Source organism: Ambystoma mexicanum, chromosome 3p (assembly GCF_040938575.1).
Source record: "Ambystoma mexicanum isolate Mex_15411 chromosome 3p, UKY_AmexF1_1, whole genome shotgun sequence".
Lineage (NCBI taxonomy): Eukaryota > Metazoa > Chordata > Amphibia > Caudata > Ambystomatidae > Ambystoma > Ambystoma mexicanum.
In genome coordinates, this window is record NC_090925.1 from 1,106,918,630 (window position 1) to 1,106,938,955 (window position 20,326).

A 20,326-nucleotide genomic window follows, 5' to 3' on the forward strand; every position below is an offset into this window, starting at 1 on the left:
AAAAATGCATGAGTACATTCATATCTGTATATATAAAGCTGAATGTATGTATGTGTGCGTTTGTCCGGCTATACAAATTCACACTGTTGAACTCACGTCTTCTAAATTTGCATGAATTCCTCTCTTGTCTGGGGAAAGATCGTAGTATATGTTTGGTTGCAAAAATCTTATGTGCAAAAAAAAAAGTTTGGCCAAAAAAATATATTATTATTTTTTATTTTTTATCACGCCACTCCAAAAATGGGAAATGGCAAGGTTACAGTTTACTTAAGTTCATTCACAAGAATTCAATCTTTCTTGGACATTTTCTCAAATGTGCGCAAGTCATGAGTGACTGAAAAATGCTGCACAAAAAACGATCATCACTTGGAAATGCTCCATCTGATGTAAAGCGACAAACAATATCAAGAGCTTCTGAAACACAACAACAAACAGCAGCACCACTTGCCGACCAGAGGACAAGAGCAACTTTCTCCAGGGCAAATGAGATGCCGGAGCAAACTGAAGCAAGACTTGCCAACAAGAGGACAAGAGCAACATCCTCCTGGGCACAAGAGACACCACTCGATCAGGACACTGCAACGCCGGGTACCACAGCTAGTAGCTCAATATAACACAATTTGTTGTATCCTGACGTCCTCGAAGTCAGAATAAAATTCAATAACAACAAATACAAATAATGATGGGTTAGTGCAAAACAAAACATAACCATCAATATTACTCTAAGTGATGTTTAAATAACATTTATTCAGGTGCCATTCAAGTGTCAACCATTAAAGTGACAAACCTTTCCCAACAGTATAATATCACTCTACTGAGGGATACAGCATTTTTATGTTGCTGCTACCTAGCAAACTATCACAGTATCAACGAATGACTGGATTGGTTAGCCAGTCTCGCCTTCTTCAAGCCGAAATAATAATGAACTCCAAAAACCGTACAGAAAAAAAAAGAAAGACATATGCTAAAATTGGTTTTGAAACCCAACGTTGCCAAAAAATCTAAAATATGTATAGGGTAACTATTTGCAAAACGAATTATGAGAACCATGTTATCTGTCTAGAGGCATCAGGGTTATTTTGTAGGTTTCCAATTTTCAACAAGCTTCCATTTATTTTTTGCAAAATAATGGTAAATCTGTATACACTTGTGCTTCTCATTATACTCAATAGCATCTCATTTAGAAAAAAAAGAAGATACAAAATTACCTTCTATTTTTCTCAACATCTACGCAGGGTGAGCAACAAAACATATACTTATTTAATTTTTGGTTCATGCAAAGCATCCATGTGCATGATTTTGAACCAAGCTGCCTGTTGTATCAAAAACATGAAGGGCTATTAGCTAATGTGTTAACTCTCTTCCAATAGGTTTATTCAAATAAGTATACACAGAGCGAGAAGACTTACTTACAGGGCAACTGCTTCATCTCATGACCGCCATGTGTGTGAAAACCGGCAAACTCGCGTTACCAAAGTGGAAATGAAGCAGTGTTTGAAGGGACCGCGGAAGTGTAATAGATCATGCATGACTTCAACGTAACTAACGTTAGAACTACTTCACCGCGCTAAATGCACAAAACCATCAGTGCCGCTGGTACAATAACAACGTTCTACATATTAACAGGGCAATCTGCACATTCAGAGGCAATGATTCCCATTGGACATCCTGGTCAAGTCCAAAACAAACTGAATGGAAAGTGGCATGCTGTGACAAATACATTTTTCTAGCTGCCATGCACACCCTCACTATACGAACTGAAAACCAGGATATGGTAATTATCTAGGATGGCATTCATAGATCCTCATAATAATACTTGCCACTCAAGTTGGTCATTAAGAACCTCTTTGAACGTCCCAGATTATAAATCCAAAACTGTTCAAGTTGGACACGTTTTTCATTCAATGATCCTCCTCATATTTCCGCTAAGATCTTTTCTATTGCCCACCACTGTATATTATCTTGCACATGTCCATACTCTAAATAATGTGATACCATTGGTGTAGTGGAAACACAATTTTAAATCCTAGTTCGATGTTCAGAAATAGTAAAATGTACCTGTTTTGGGTTTTACCAAAGTAACATTTGATACATGGACACGTGATCATATATACCAAATGTGTTGAGTTACAATTGGTGTAATCTTTCAATTACCACACTCCTGTCTGTGTTGTAAACTCAGTAATACCTGTTGTAAAATTACATACAGCACAGTTGCTGCATGGCGAATGTTCTTTATATAGTTCTCGGCTTAAATAATAACAAATTGGGTGCAGTTTTTTTCTTAACGAGTGTACCAATGATGGTCAGAGATGTCTGCCTTTCTTAAAGGAAAAGAGTGGCCTTAATAAATCTGGGTCATATGTTTCAAGAATATGCCAATTCTGTAAGATTAAGTTTCTCCCTTTGCTGCTATACGAGCAATAAGTGATAACACATACTAGACAGTTCTGCTTTACTTTTGGTCTAGACTCTCAAAGAATTTCTTGTTGGTAAAAGCGTGCAGGTTTAAGAGATCTTTTAAGAAGATTATGAGGATAACCTGCTAATCTTTTAGTGATTATTTAAGCCTGTGTATAGTAATCAGTTAGTGTGGTACAGTTTCTTTTGGCTGGTAAAAATTGATTAAAGGGAATATTTCTGCACAGGCTCATTGGAGGTTGTGAGAAACCTAAAGGTGTCTCAACCGCTAGTCCCTGGAGATCTGTTGTCCAGGTGGCCAAGACACGGCCATCGCTACTGGATCCAGTTCCTGGGGGTGGACCAGTGGGGCAGGATCACCTGGATTCAGTTCCCAGAGTGATCCCCTTCCTTATGACACCTTTTCCACAACCTACCCGTAGGATATTTAGAAGCTCCATTCCCCCCCCATTTCCCGACACAAACACTTTCTTACACCGTGAAAGACCGTGAAGACAACGGGCTAACACCAGAGCCGTTTACCTGACATGTCCCAATACAAGGGTCAGGCAGAGGCAGACAACTGACAACAACTACACACACCTGACAGCCCTTTCCCTTTCTTACAGGAATAAAAGGTGGAGCAGGAGAGCACACTGGGAGCAAGGCAAATCACACGAGAAAGACCGACAAAGCCTCCGTGAAAGGAATTATAAGACCGGGAACGACAGCTGGCGTGTGGTATAAGGGATGTTAACTGTGCACATGGCCCTCCCGCACAGATAGCCAAGGCGAGGAGACGTGCCTGCTACCGTGGTATCATCATTGACTCCAAAGACAAGTAAGGCCAAGGAGTTCAACACAGCCTGTGAGTCAGAGAGCTGATAGTAAGCCAGACTGTGTTGAGCCGAAGGTTGCAATCGGCAACACTGTATGAACTCAAGGAACTTGTGAACAAAGAACTTGTGTGTTCGAAATTTTGGGAAGGCCCAGTGTAGGGCCAGCTGCAGAGTGGTCAGGCACCGCGGAACCCTTATTTTAAGGACTCTGAGTGGCCTCCTTTGTAGAAACTACAAGTACCAATAAGCCCTACGAGAGACCAGCGTGAGGTGTCAATGTGGTCCTACAAGGGTCACACCAAATCCCTTGTACAATTGAAAGTCTCTGCCCTGTTGTCAAGAGGAGAGCTAAGGGAAGGGAGTCCCACATTGTGATAGAGCAAAGTGAACTGTGAATCTGGCAAATGTGAACCTGGCTGAGGGATGCCTGAGAATCGGGGTGAAGCCTAATACCCGAGAACATTGTGTTGACAAGAGTGAACTCGACCGAGGGATGTCCACAGTGAATGATTGTTTAAAAAGACATTAAGACTCTTGAATGTTACAAGCTGCTGATATTGTGAATAAGAGGTCGTATTGAACCCGACTGAGGGAGGCCCACGTTGCAAGAAGGATCAGAGCCCGGATGAGGGGGATCCAAGGGGCAGAAAGCAATCGCCCAACATGAAAGATTACCAAAGGAACCTTTGTTCATTGTTTAAAGTCCAGCAGGTCTTCTAAGGCAAGAGAAACTTTGCAGAAAAGAGACATGGCCCCAGATGGTCTTGGTATCGTTGAAAGGAACTGTAAACCTCATGCTGGAGAGGCCCAGGAGTGTGCTGTGCTCAAGAGTCCCGCCTTGTCCCGTGCTAAAAACGTGGGGAAGGGAGACTCCAGCAATACCATCCTGACTTATCATTTCATGAACACTTTTTTTATTCTTGTGAACATTATCCCACACTATTTTTGTACCATAGTTGTAAGAATCGGCAATATTTTATTTTAGTGTAGGCCCTCTTTGATTTGACTAGACTCCACTGGGACAGTGTTATTATTATTTGATGGTCGTAGCTTGCTCCCATCTTAGATTTAGATTAGGTGTTTTTCTCACCCACTTACACAGTTTAATAAAAATCCTTGAACTTTGATCACTTGCGTTGTTGTATTTACTGTTGCCACCATGAGTTGGCTTTGATAATGTAGGATCGTATCCCTATCTGTTTTCCGATAAAGTGTGACCGCCAGTCTGCCATCTGTTTCCTTAATCAGTAAATCTACAAATGCAATCTCTCTTTCATTATATGCAATAGTAAAACGTAGGTTAGGACGCAAGGCATTCAATCATGAAAGAAAAAGTTGTGTTGGGACGGATATTTACTGCAGATGAGGAAGTTATCATCAGTGCAACAGCGGTATAGCTTGATGGAAGATAACAAAAAAAAGGTATTTGATTCATTTCAAAAATGCATTTTAAAATGATCTACAAACACGTTTATCAGACTAGGGGCAAAAGCTGCTTCCGTCAAAGTCCCTTTCATTTGCTTGTAATACTGGCCCTTAAATCATTTTCTTGAAGCGCAATTGCAGCCAAACCTAGTGGGTAGGTTCAATCTGTGGCAAAAGCATTCAGCAGGCAGACGGAAAATTAAAGCACATGACTGATTGATCACAGTAGAATACATGTCACAGTGCTACCGCTCGGATTTCATTTACATAAAATTCACATTATACAGGAATTCCGGTATCACACGACTTATTTGCTTCATGAGTTTGATGTACATGTGCAAGGGACACCTTCATGAGGACAAATAAGCAAGTGTGCTGTTGTATGCTTCTCCATTGGCACCTTTATGATGAATGTGAATTATTGGCTTGCAGAATCTACACTGCTGGCAAAGATGATCAGGCAGAAAGAGCGTATTTTAGTTTCAACAGATGTTTTAAGCCTTAAAGACAACAAAAGTTTTTAATGGTGAAAGTAGTTCCTTCCTGCCATAGAGGGCTCTAAGAATGAAACATTGGCCAAAAATGTACAAAGGAACTCTATTTCCTCGTTTACCTCAGGTATGTCTTCAAGGCACTTGTGATGGTCTTAATCTCCCACTCATCAATGAGGTCTCCATCAGCTTCGGAATTTGCTTTGGTGTCTAAGGTTAGAAAGGGAGATGGGAGAGAATAGCACAATGCATAAACACCAGGAATAAATAAGCCAATGGAGCTTCCACACAAATGGCAAACGACAAATGGCCCTACTCCTCCTATTGGATCTCTCAGCTGCATTTGACCTGGTGGACCACGATGTGCTCTGTACCCACCTGGAATCTGCAGCCCATTTCTCCACACATGCCATTGCACGGATCAAGTCGTTCTTAAGTGGCAGAACCAGGAGGGTTTTCTCTACCTCTGCAGCAGCTGACCCAGTACCCATCACATGTGGCGTTCCCCAGGGATCTCTCCGACCATGTATAATATCTTCACAAAGCCCTGTTTGATGATCTGGACCTTCTGGGTGTCACCTACACAAACTATGTAGATGACACTCAGATTCTCATCACACTTTCGGGGGATTATAAACAGGATTTGGCCTTGGTGAACAGGATATACCTCATCATACAGGCATGGATGGCCCGTCATGGTCTATGCCTGAATGATGAGAAAACGGAACTCTTCATACTGGGGAACACACAAAACATCAAAAAACTGAACAATGACTATTCATCATTTGTTATAGATGGCAAAACCATCAAAGTAGCAAAAGAGGTAAAAACACTAGGTTTTTACCTCGACTCTTGCCTCTCCCTAACAAAATCGGTGAATGCGATGGCCTCTAGCACCGCATACACCTGTAAGCTGATTAGAGCAGGCAAACCATACTTGTCCACCACCAGCTGCCTCATCCTATCAAGAGCTCTGGTATTATCCAAATTGGACTATTGCAACTCACTATAGGGTCTAATAAACACACGCTGCAAAAATCCAAACCTTGCAGAACAATGCCCCTAGTGCCGCACTAGGAATCCAAAGAAGAGAGCATATATCGGACATTAGAAGGCAATCTAACTGGCTCTCTACAGCTGACAAAATTAAACTTAAAACAGTATCACTAACGTTCAAAGGTATCAATGACTCAGCCCCCAAATACCTAACAGAATGATTCAAAAAAAGAACTTCCAATAGACCCACCCGAGAAGCATATACCAACCAGCTAGTTGTACCCCCATTTACATTGAGCACAGCGGGAGGCAACAGCTTCCCTGTCAAAGCGGCCCAGTTGTGGAACTCCCTCCCATCCTCCTTTAGACCTGACCAATCCTATCCACACTTCAGACTCAACTGTATTAAATGGCTCAAAGAAAATGACCTATAACTGACCGACACTAGGACTACTCACGCCTGACCCACCTGTTAACCTGCAACTAAACGTACACAGACATGCTCTTTTAACTCTCAACGTATACTGTGTATACACCTCTGTGTACAAACACCTGTGCATATAACCATGCATATTGCCATCCTTTTTCTGTCAATGCATCATGTAACCTGGAATGTGTAACTGTGTTTAACTGTATATAACCATGAATACTGTCATCCTGTTGCTATCAATGTATCTTGTAATTACTTGGAATGTGTAACTGTGTATAACTGTAACCTGTAAACTTAAAGTATTCTTGAACACGCGCCCGGATACCTCTGGGTATGGCGCGCGCTATAAATAAACAAACAAACAAACTTTTCAATATAATCAGCCTATGATTGCTTTCTTAGTGGCCCACTGAAAAGATTTGTTTTTCAGCGACCCCAACATGCACATTTTGGATCATTTCAAAACCATAGCACCCCACATTTGTTTGCTGTGAATCCAGGATGATAATTCCACACTTTCATATGAACACAACAGGATAATGCGGTCCTCCTGCTTGTGGTGAACAAGGTTCCTATCATGCAAAACATGGCTGCTCAAAGGCTTAAACAGGTTAACAGCTCTGCATCTATTGCACCCATGAGAAAACATTCAGAAGGGACCGCAGCGAAGGAAAGATCAACTGGCCCTAAAAAGCAGTCTGTTGTCAGGGAATTCATTATTTTCTTTGGAAGCTGTATAAGCGAATTTTGGATGCAGGAGAACAACACCCATTGACTCACAAAGGAGGGAGGAATTCCTAGGGATATGATCTGCAGCGGAGGACTTACGGATATTAAAAAATATGGTTAACATATAGCATTCCCCACATTTTATAGGCATGCACTCTTTGAGTAACCAACCAAACTACGGGGGAAGGCTGAGATGGGGTTTAAACATGATCAAGCTTTGACTGTTCTGATGATGTGGCATACTCGGATTTCTAATTTAAGGTGATTGGTTTGCTTTGTCGGGATGGTTTTCTGTTTCTCTGGATTGTTAAAGCATTCCCCAGCAATGTAAATAACACATTACGTACCTCTTAATAATGGAACAGTCCTATCCGTGCTGACACATGGGTAACTCACAAAGAGCTGGTCGTCCTTCCTGATGTCCCTTGTCTGAGACACATAATAACTAAGAGCCCTCTTCATGTCCAGGCACTAAAACCAGTCATATGTCTTCGAAGGATGGGGTGGAGGGAAGAAAATAGAGAAAAGTACCTTCAGTGATAGAAGGAAATCCGACATGACTTTGGAAAGGAAAGTTGGTCTCATCCTCAAAGTAGGGGGTTAATCTTCCAGGTATTTACGTGATCATCAATTTTGTTAAGTCATGCATAAATTCAACAGCTTTGCAAATTCTATTAATCAATGATTGATAGAGTGGCGGAGAGTGGCAGTCTTGCTGCCGATTTTGAAGTCTGTTCTTGCTTTCTACTCTTTTCGAGGAGGCGTGACTTGCATCACCTTCACCTTCCATAAAACCCTCTCCCCTCCGCGTAGCGGAAGCGGAGTGGCGGAGAGTGGCAGTCTTGCTGCCGATTTTGAAGTCTGTTCCTGCTTTCTACTGTTTTCGAGGAGGCGTGACTTGCATCACCTTCACCTTCCATAAAACCCTCTCCCCTCCGAGGAGCGGACGCAGAGTGGCGGAGAGTGGCAGTCTTGCAGTCTTGGCAGCCATGGCTGCCTTGACTGCAGACTCCCCTATTCTCCCCGACTCGGGTGAAAAAAACGAAACTTTACAAAAGGTTGAAGGACGCTTGCTTCGAAGCACACGTCCATCTGTCCCTCCCACCAAACAGAAATCCACAAACCGTCCTCCCCCAAAGACAACCTCCACTACAGAAATCCACAAACCGGGCGCCTGTGGGCCCGGACCAGCCGTGGACCTTGAAGACTGACTTCCTGCAAGCGCTGGGGGCTGGCGGTAGAGGGGAACCGATGGAGGCGAGGCCAGAGGGGGACAGAGAAACTCCACCAGCAGCGCTGTCACCCTGTCCGTGGGCCCGGCCCGCGTGTATTAGCCCGCAGCTACTCGACCCCCCCGCCCCGGTAGTCGGGTTTCTCCGGAGGGAGGACCGAGGAGCGGGAGCGGAAAGGGGCGAGTCGGGCCGTCTCGGAGGGGAAGAGACGCTGCAGGAGCCTCCGATGAGACAAGAGGCCAGATCCCCGGGGGCTCCCCCTCCTGGTGATCTGGGAGTGCGACAGGGCTCAGGGGACACGATTACGCCCTTGGCACCGCCCACAGCCCCCCCGCCATCCCCCTCACAGCAAGTCGACAACCCAAACGAGGAACATCCTGGGGACGAATTGACAACGAATACGATAACCTCCAAGGTCCTGAGTCGGTGCATGCTAGGAAATAGGATCGAAATCCTTGCACAGGTGCATTCTGCCCAGATAGAAAAAAGACAACCGGCGCCGGGGGAGGACTCTGTCGCTTACTAACCCAAACTTGTTACATCCAGTCCATTTGTGCCTAGACCAAATGGACGCGCAATCTATTGAGGAACCCTCATGCGCTCGGAAACTACCAACTAGTAAGCGCCATTGGAGCCAGATAACCTCACCAGAAAAAGGATCTAAATGTTTGCCCAAGTCGAAAGGGAAGCCCAAAATAAGCAGGCAAAAAAAGCAACTTCAAAACGTGAAAACAACGACTTCCAAAAAACAAGGGGCGAAGCTAAGGAAAAAAACATGGAAACCAGATTCCAAGAAACCACCTACAGCGAGTCTGGTAACAGATTTCTTCAACGCATTTGCACCACAAGCGTTGAGAGCGCAGGCTGATCTTACAGACGCTGAAATCTTGGAGGCAGTCATGTCTTGCCAACCCCCCAAAAATCGAGAAAAGTGATTCCCACCCCTGAGCGGCCCTCAACAAATCATACTGCCGGCAAGACATATCCTGCCCCACAATCGGGCGACACACAACCACAAGACCCGTCAAAAACCGGCATCAGTAGTCCGTACTCGCCTCCAAAGGGCGAGTCCACCTCAACCCCGCCTACACGGGACATACCAATTTCAACGACTTCGAACAAATACCAGTCTACTGGGAGAACCAACAACCAGACAAAACGATACTCCCGCTTGGACGGCAAACCGAGAAGACGACACCAACCATGGTGTATAACCAACAAAATACACGCGAGGCAGGGGCAAATAACGGCCAACCATTTGCCCAAACTTCGCCTTCACTACAAGAAAGGACTTCAGAAAATGATACCATATTCACACAGAAGCACCTAGATAGTTCTGAAGGACATACTTCAAACCTCGTTGAAAAACAACCTTGAAGAACCCACGTTCAAGCAGGAGACATCTCCATAAACTACGAAAGAAAGAAAAGTATGGAGAAGGAACAACGGTGCTCTATAGACTTGCAAATCGGTCTGTCTGCTTGCATGCTCCCCAGTGAAAGCCACCTAAAAACTCTGGTGACAAAAAAAGCTCCATGCCAGAATGGATCGCCGACAGACTCACCCTCGAAAAAAAAGTTGGATCTTTTATCAATCATGTCAGCTGTAACAATTGCCCTGGCTCCATTCACAAAGCTTTATGAATCAATAAGCAAAAACCTCAAGGACCACACGAGTATACAAGCAATGATGCATACAAAACTAATATTTTTAGAAGGATACATCACTGCACTAGACGACCATCTAAAGAATTCCAACACCACCATGGATGCTAATTTGCACAACAAACATCAATGGGTCAAAGTCCCAGAAACCGCAGGTCCAGACTCCACTATACAACCATCACCGTCAAATACCAAGCCCTCCTCAATCAACGCACATGAACCCATGTCCGAGACGGAACCCTCTACGCAAGTCATCCACATTAGTGACGAAAATCCTTCCGGATCATTCCAACAAAACTCTTCTACTGACGACAAAGATAGCGCCTACCCGATCTTCAGTGGTCCAAAAGCAACAACCCTCGACACCAACGTCTACCGAACAAAAACCAAAAAGACGAGAGGCTCTGGAAAACATCTCACAAAAGAAAGAAAAACCGACACGAAGCATCAACCAAGCTTGACCCTTGTGCTGCAGCTCGCCAAGTCCCATGGTACCCAAACCTCGCCGAAAACCACCGAAGACTTCTTAGAGGATGAAAACATGATGAACATCACCCAGCGCATAGACATTGATCCTCCAAGCCCAGCACAAAGGCTAGATCGAGACGCCCCTGCTACCCATAAGGATCCTTTGTCCGCAAAATTACGCGGAAGAAGCACTCCCACACCAGTACAGTTGAACTTTCAGCACCATTTCGTACTCTTGAAGATAAAAGAAACATCTCCCAGCAGACGCCTAAAAGAAAGGAGAAAACTGATTTTAGGCCACGAAACGTATCCTTCTCACCTAAGCAAAGGTTGCCACACCGGACTTGCAGATCTCCTGACCCACGATTACAACGACTAGCATCAAAAAGTGGGAGCAACCGGAATACAGAGTTAACTCCAAAGGCTAAAACATATCCAGCATCAAAAGCAAATTCAGCGCGAAAAACCCCGAAAAAGTACCACACATATTACAAATCTAGAACCGAATCCTTCCACAAGTCAACAAGAGCCACGAAAAACCAGCCTGGATCCTAAAACTGGTGCAATGCGCCGAAAACCGAGACGATATCCTAAACCGAAGAGGAATTCTCACCTTGTTCGACCTCATACCGGCGCTTTGCCGAATAAAGTCTGAAGATCTAGAAATTGTGGATCCATACCACTCTCACATTAGAGCAAATACTTATCTACACGTTACGTCAAAGAGGGTGAAACAGAAAATAATCGACGAGTCCGAAGAGCTTCTAGCACTAGGTTATATATTGTCGGACCAAGCTCCTGCCCTGTCGCAGGGACAGGAAGACAATGACAGGAACAAGACCAGGGAAACAGACATGGAACGCATCCTAACGAGACATTGCACGTCTAATCAGCGAAAAGACACACTCTCTACAATCAGAAGTAACCGAATCCATAAAAAAAGTGAAGAAAGTAAAAGCATAAAACATTGTAAAGAGTTTTCTGATTCCAAAACTAACCTCGTAGCTCCTCCGAGGAAGAGCAGCAGACACAATACTTCTGACAAAGAAGCCTTAACCAGAGAAAAACCTTCCGTTAAACACAAAAAAGAAAACGACCTGGATCACACTCACACACGCCTTCTGACAGCTTGCCGACAAGGAAAAGGGCTGAAGTTCAAAACAACGTTGCTGTCAAACCTATCAATTTTGGCAGTGCTTCTGGACTGGGCAGATCCATTGAAAAAGAAAACTGCCAAAATTGCAATAATCAACACGTACTGGAACCCTGTGGCCATCGCGCAAAACAACTTCTTATCAATGATGGAAAAAACGATTGATGAGGTACAGGCCATCCATCAAGTGTCCCTCATTGTAATATGTGGGGACCTGAACGTTCTATGTTGCTCCAAGAACGAACAAAACGGATCAATCAAGAAAACCTCATCTGCAACGAAAAGAGGAGACCAGTGGTCCAAATTAATGACCTCAAGAAAAATGCTAAATCTTGACACGATTTTCACAAAAAAAAGCCAGGCCTCCGACATGGGAGCAGGGTTCCCTACAGGCAGTAATAGACTACATCTTCGTTTCACGCCTGTTTTTGGAAAGGATAATGGCCTTTGACGTCTGCAAAAGAAAAGAAAGTGATCATAACCAACTTACTACCTCGTGGCAAAACGGCCACACTCACCCGTACAACAACAGCCTCAGAGTCAAACCAAATAATCAGGGAAATCGTCTGAAACTTACGGCTGACTCAATCAAAAGTCTGACAGAAAGATACTCCCAGAGGAAGGCACGCGACCCCAATGCAAACCCAGACTATGTCCAACTACTAGTTCCTTTCAGTGTAAAAATCAAGCCAAAACCAAATCCCAGCAGCTCACACTCGCACATATATGATATACAACTAGTGGAAAAACCACGCGAACTGCGTAGAACCAAAAGAAAGCTGGGGAAAACACCTGCGAACCAAGACAAATTGCTGACTGCAATAAAAACATATCAGAACTGGGTCAAGCACCATCGATTTCAGCTCCACCAGCGCGACTCCGAAAATATGTTAAAAGCTATTTGTGGGAACCAAGCAAGAGAATTTTGATCATTATTGAAAACCCCAACGCCCTCAAGAAACAACTCGATTCTAAACAACATCGGCGAGCAGAAATGGATTGACCACTTTACTACTCTCTTCAAACCATCTACACACCAGGAAATTGACAAAAGGGTCGCCATCACCAACGACTGGCTCTTTGTCAACGACCTGGAAGAAATCATCGGACAGCTGAAAAAGCTTAAAAACTCCAGGGCGGCCGGGCCGGACGGGATCACAAACATAGATCTCAAAAGCAACCCTATAGAACAGGCAATTCTGATAAAGAATATTTGAGAGATGTGCAACCCATAAATCCATTCCTGTTTCGTGGACAAAAGCTACAATTGTCCCAATATACAAGAAAGGAGATATCAGCGACCCCTCAAATTTTCGACCCATCGCCCTTCTGGATTGCATAGGGAAAGTATTTGGGGCTCTAATACTGAAAAGATTCCAGGACTGGGCAAAATCGGCCCCGTGCAACGATATCCTCCAATCAGGGTTAAAAAAAAACGCCGGCACGACAGTTAACATCTTAACAATTAGCATATTGAAAAGCAAGGTCCTGGAAGGAAAGCCCAGAATTTTCGTTGCCTTCATAGACTTATCTCAAGCTTTGACCTCGTAGACTGGGCCCGCCTCTGGAAAAAACTAGAGAGGTGGAATTGCCCAAATGAGATCTTACTGCCTATAAATGCCCTACACACAGACACAACACTCAGGGTGCGATTATCACAACAAGGACACCTGTCTGCAGAAATACCGATTTGACGAGGGGTGAAACCAGGATGCCCGTTAGCCCCAGCCTTGTTCCTTGCTTACATAGGCGACTTTGCCGAATCAGAAGACCTCACTAGAGCCTTTCCACCGAACCTGGCAAATAAAAAGATAAGCAGACGACGGTGGGCCTTCTCCAGCGTCTCCAACGCATGCAGAACCTGGCAGCTAGACTGCCCACAGGTTCTCCCTATGGAGCACATATCTCGCCAGTGCTTCGCCAACTTCACTGGCTTCCAGTGGCCCAGAGAGTTAAGTTCAAGTCACTGTGTATTGTCCACAGGGCAATCCAGGGCCTAGGAGCAGAGTTTCTTCAAACCAAATTTGTCCGATATATCCCGGAACGCAATCTTCGCTCCTCGACCACCAACCTCTTGGTGGTCCCTAGGTACAACCGTGAAAAACATGGTGGCAGAGCCTTTTCCATTGCTGCGGCCAGGCTGTGGAACACCCTCCCACTGCTACTCAAGTCTACCTCTAACCATTTGGCTTTCAGGAAAGCCCTGAAAACAACTCTATTTTAGCTCTCTGGCTACTACTGTTCTTCCTGCTCTGTAGCTTCCTCACCAGCGCCATGATGCCCTTGGGCAACCGTGCGCTTCACAAGTCCAGGTAACATAACATAACATAACATTCTCTTCGACCAGACCCAGATTGGACTACAGGGACAATTAAACAATTTGCTACTATATACACAAGAAAATAACTCGAAAATCAACACAGAAAAAACAAAAATAATGATATTGGAGACTGTATCAAAATGGTCTGAAAAATATAAATGGTTCCTGGAAGAGTCTGAGATCGAAATAATCAAAGTGTTTAAGTACTTGGGAGTATCAATTGACAGCTCAAGACACGAAAACTCCATGCAAGACTCCCTAATACGCAAAACAAAAACGTTAGTGACACAAGGAAAGGCAATAGACAGGAAATTCAGAAAATGTTCATCTATTCCAGTCTTGGAATTTTATAAGAAGAAAGTGGTGCCTACAATTACATATGGCGTCGAGGCCATGCCTCTGATACCCAAATCGATCTGGCCAAGGTTGGAAGGCCTTTTCTGGAAGACAGCACTATCGTTGCCAAAATCCACATCAATGCTGGCAATCAGGCGTGAACTGGGCCTCCTATCCCTTTTGAGTACAGTTAACATCATATCCCTTCTTCTCTACCGAAAATGTATTATCCAAGACAGTCAAGAAATCTACAACCTGATAAACAAAGAAATACAGTCACAAAAGGTAAAAATGTTAACATCATGGAAGAAGGAAAATGATGACATTTTGCAAACGGTCGCCTGCTCCAAGGAAGATCTCATTCTAAACCCAGTGAAAGTGACCAAGAAACTGAAACACCTAGACTGGTGGTTGACACAGGAGACTCCAGCCGCAAGTAAACAGCTTTTCCACCTACCACAAACGACTTGCAAATTAAACGAACCAATGAGGTATTTGAAAAAATTTCCAAGTAGACCGGCACGTAACTTCATCCTAAGAGCACAACTAAATCTCCTGGAAACAAATGAGATACGGAAGATAAGAGGTCTGTCAATGACGAACGAGTGTCACTTATGCGGTTCAGAAATCGAATCGATCCGCCACCTGCTCTTGTCGTGCCCAAGAAATCATCAAATAAGATGTGCCCATCTACAACATTTCCTTGTTGAAGATAGATGGTGGGACGAGGATAAATGGTGGAGAAGACTGATTGCTGGTGAAAGAACCATGTGGCAGTTAGCTTTCGTCAAAATCCTGCAACAAACTGTGAAAATGATACCGTGACTTAGGTCACTCTTAAGAAGCACCGTTCTACCCAATACTCTTTTGTAAAGTTCCAAATTGGAACACACACAAATAAATAAAAAAAAATAAAAAAAAATAATCAATGATCTTTCAAAAATGTCATCTTAACTACTTAAAAAGATGGATGAGTGCTTAACACCTGCAAGATTAACCTCTACTGTAATGCATTAGATGACACTAGGTTTGAGTTTCATCACCAGCTGTTTTGTACTAGTGTCAATATCCCAAATTGACTTTTTAGGTTTTTGGCACAAATTCTTTAAGTTCAAACCATTTAACATTACTTACTCACCCTGAAAGCAACCTTCACCTTGGAAAAAACAAGGTAGGGAGGTTTAACCATTAAGGCCTGGTGCTCACTCACCCGACAAACAGGAAATCTTCTTCAAGATGAGGAATCTCAAGGGACAAAAATGCAAAGGCACAAACAGAGCCTCCAGAAGGAATGAAAGAACACGGTTCAAATCCCACACAGGGACAAGACACTAGTGTGGGGGGGAACTGGTTAGCTAGTCCCCAAAACAACTGCCTAATGGTAGGGTTAGTGAAGCACGAGACCTGCTTGGGGGTCCTCTTAAAAACCAAAACAGTGGCCAGATACCCCTTGACAGTGCCATGTGAAGCCATGATGTTAAGCCAACAAGCAGAAATTCAAGCACCGAGGACAGAGCAAAGGGTTCACACCACTTACGGCAGCAACCTGAAAATAAACGCACTTGCAGGCATAGATAGACATAGTGGCAGGTCTACTGGCAAACATTAGTACATCCAGGACATTGTCAGACAAATCCCACTCCTTATTTCTCAGCCTCTCAGGAGCCAAGCATGACAGTTGAGTGTGTTGAGGCACAGGTGGAGGACAAGGCTAGCGTGGAGGACAAGACACCCAGAATGGGAGTGGAGGACCACTCTCGCTGCAACACACAAAGGAAAGCAAAAAGGACATTGTCCAGAAGTGCCAGGTACCATGTCCTTTAGCCCAGTCTGGGGCAATAAGGATCATGGTGGTAAAAAACGTCTGCAATCTCCTGAGAATCAGTGAGAACAGGGGAATTGGAGGATGCAAATACAGGAGATTGAAGTTCGACTCAACAATCAATGTGTACTGCTAGTGCTCTCTGCTGAGGCAATTCCCTGGCAAAGACAGCTAATATTTCCTGTTAATAATGAAAGAGAAAGTCCACTTGAGGGGTCGCCCAAAGATGAAGATTTCGTCCAGAACTTCCTGGCAAAGCTCCCGCACGTGTGATGTCGAATACACCCAATGCATCTGCAAGCACATTCTTTGTCTCCGCAAGATGGGCAGTGAACAAAGACGCCCACAACCACACTTTCAACATTTCATTTCCCTGAACTCTACCCCACCTCATTTGTTGAAGTAGTATGTGGCCACTGTGATCTCCATCAAGAGTAGGACCCACGTACCTAGCACCTATAAAAGGAAAGCCACCAAGGCCAGTCTGTTGGCCAGCAGTTATAACAGGTTGATTTTATTCCTCAGTCAGAGACCAAAGTCTGCTTACCATCAGGTTCCCCAGGTGGGCACCCCAACCAATGAGGGGTGAATCTCACAGTATGATCTGCTGATGCTAACGCTGCCAGAGAGATTTCTTTCTCAGCAAATTGGTTTTCAGTGTCCACCACAGCAGGCCTGGAGATACCTTGCTGGAACCAACAACAGGTCCAACATGCCACCCTGAAACTGAGACCACTGACTTTAAGTATCTACTGGGGTGACTGCATACACAGCCAAGCCCCTGCCAAATTGATCAAGCACGGTGGAGTCCGGATCCACCATCTGTGCCTTAGTGCAGATATCAACGGTCTTAAGTCTTAAGTCTGAATTCTTCCCAATGTCTCGGTAAAGTATACTTATGGTACCTTGTTAGGTGATAGCTTCTCAGTGGTCTCACCAGCATCCGAGGACTGGGAGTTGTGAGGAACCTAAGGGTATTCTCACTCCTAGATCCCTGGATCCTCTTCTCAGGTGGCCTGGGAAAGGCCATCGCTCTTCGATCCCGACCATTGGGGTGGAAAAGCGAGGGAGAATCACCTGGGTGGAGGGTACTTAGAGCCCGGCAGTGGGGTACCCTTAGGAGAGAGATGGTATGCCCCTTATCTTGTAGAGAATCAACAAGAACATTCCCCGACCTTTATAGGTTATTGGCAAGAACTACCTCAGCACAAAACTGGACACGCTAGTTAAACGTTACGGAATACTCTCAGAAGCAAATAGGTCTTATTTATTTCACTATTCTTCTTCTTTATAGGAGGTTGTAGACCTTATCCTCGCAACTTACCAGAAATAGATGAAGACACAGCTACAATTATTCTTTTTGATTATGTACAAGAATATAGCCATTCTTCAATAACAAGACAAATAAAACATTTTGGCGCACCAGTCAAATAGTGTTTGGATTTTTTCTTTGTTGTTATGCTTTATAGGTTATTGGAAAGCTGTTACCCTCATTTCCCCACATATGACACTGACAGCACTGGGACGAAGAAGAAGCAACTAAGTGTAATGAACACTACACCCTATTACAACTTTAGTACTGGGATGAGGAAGATGCCAACTAGGAGCTATGAGGGTCAGGCATGTCCCTTAAACTATGGTCAGGCAAGTCTCATTAGAGAACCACACATGCATCCTGTCAAGGTACTGCAGATGTATAAAGAGAGACTTATGGCACACGTGATAGCAGGGTCCACCGGAAAGTACTCATCCCCGTTTACTTTGCCACGATCGACATGACGTCAGCTTTCGACAACGTCGTACGCAATCTTCTTTGGAAAAAGATGATGAACATGGGAATTCCAACTGTTTTAATTTACTGGTTCATCAAACTGTATTCCAACACTTCCTACAAAATAAAAATTGCTGTCGATGGTAGAACCACCATGCCAATAAGAACCTCAATTGGCCGTAAGCAAGGTTGTAACCTTGTGGCCACCCTTTTTAACTTGTACTTGTCGGATCTAGATAAGGAATGGGACCACAACAACCTGTTTTCTGTGAAACTTGGCCCAATCCACCTGAAATGGGTAGCTTTTGCGGATGATATTATTTTTGACCCTACTCCAGCTGGGCTCCAAACAAAATTATTGCTTTTCGAGGAGTTTGCAATAGCACATAACCTTACACCGAACCCTGCAAAGACTGCCATAATGAAAATTGGAACAAAGTTCAATGTAGAACTTTTCAATGGCAAATTATGAAAACCCAGGTCTCTTGTATTACCAACGCAACATATCTCAGATATAACCTTTCAGCCCAAAACTCACTTAAAGCATGGATTGAGTTTATTAAAAATAAGACAAGATATCTGTCCTCCCAACTTAAAAGAATCCATGCGAAATATTGCAAATTTTCATTAATACCTATGATTGAGTTTATGACATTGAAAATCGAAAGTGTTATCCTGTACTCATTAGATATTTGCTTATGCGATCTGAGTTTATTTCTAGATTCTCTACAGGGTTCTTTATTGAAATATGCTATGCATTTACCAATGTCCATCCTGAATGCTATTATACGCCATGAACTAGGTCTCGTCGCATTATCGGGTCGTTGGAAATGGAGACAATTGTCCAACTATGCTAAAATTCATTTTCTGCCGAAGAACTCGTTATATGGGGATATGAAAAGCATGTTGGGCTCTTCTACCTCCTTGTCTTTCAATCAATATCATCTGAAAATGCAACAATTGCTTGATGTTTTGTGTATTACTGTTGAGAATGTTCATCAGCGCCCAGCATTCGCTAAGAAGAAGCTTTTTGAATGTGACTGGTGTCTTACTATTGATCACATAGCAACCCGCAAACTGTATAAAGAATATGGTGCCTTTGTGAAACAGCATGTCCCAAGATACGCTCATGTTGTATTATTTCCTTGCGACTATACCAGAAAAGCTTATATATGGTATAGATTTAATTTATACCATACTAGGGAAAGGACCGCAAACTGGAATAATAAAGGGTCCTTGAATCAGGTTAAATGTTTCCCCTCATGTAATGAACCTTACGAAACCATGAGACATTTAATACTTGAGTGCCCGCATTTTAAGTTCATGAGATCTAATCGATTAATGAAATTTGTAAATATTGATCATGAGGATTGTCTTCAATTACTATGGTCTAGAATGATGCAGGGCTCTCACAAACCACTAATATTTGAATTAGATAGCCTCTGAAAATACATAGAATTGGAACTTGTTTCTTTTGACAATCACTCTTCGCTATCTGGTTAGGTGTGACAATGCTTGTTTTATAAAATCTGATTTTTTTTCCTTTTTTTATATGTTAAGGAATGCTTTAGATGTTAATTGTTCAGCCATTTTGTGATCTACGATAACGTCTGAATTTCCTATGGCTCACTCTAAATCTGCTCGAAATGGAGTTTTAAAAGTGTTGATTTTGAATGTCTGTTCGTTTTCGGCTTTTCTCTCGCTCTCTTATTTTCTTTTCTCTTTATTGTTTACTCTAGGTTTTGTTTGTTTTTTTATTTTAAAGTTCTTCTGTATTAAGTTTGGTTTGATGTAGTTGCCAAATTGTTGTTTCTTTCCTTGTTAGGGTGTATATAAAATTACTCATTGTAATCACAATTACGCTAATGTAATTATGTCATTTATGATTGTTCTTTTTTACATTTTGTAAAGGTTCTACATTTTTTGTAATTGAACCATAACAAATAAAATAAAAAGGAGACATATGGAGCTGAACAGGGAGCAACAAAAGGCCTTTGTGGAAGAGACCAGCAGGGGACCGTGCTTCAGGAGGAGGCAGCCATGGTGGGACCAGACGAGGAGCCAGAACGCCTGCAAACTACCCAGAAGACTTACACAGCCCATAGCAAATGGGCTGTGTAAGTACTGCAGGTCCGGGAGCCTCTGTGATAGAGGATTGGCAGTATGAACTGCGAAAGAGCACCAAGAAACACGGACGCTGTTTGTGTCCGGAACTAAGTATTCCGCTTGCTGGCGAGCAGAGAGAGCACA

At 43.4% G+C, this 20,326-nt stretch overlaps 1 protein-coding gene across 2 annotated transcripts in view; it reads right to left on the reverse strand.

The window, feature by feature from the left end:
• ARHGAP26 (Rho GTPase activating protein 26) overlaps positions 1–20,326 on the reverse strand; it is a 2,838,701-nt gene that overhangs the window by 961,508 nt on the left and 1,856,867 nt on the right. For both annotated transcript variants that reach the window (XM_069652460.1, XM_069652459.1), the window contains exon 15: positions 5,278–5,365. In XM_069652460.1, the coding sequence (XP_069508561.1) occupies positions 5,278–5,365 (88 nt within the window). The remainder of the gene's footprint in view (positions 1–5,277; positions 5,366–20,326) is intronic.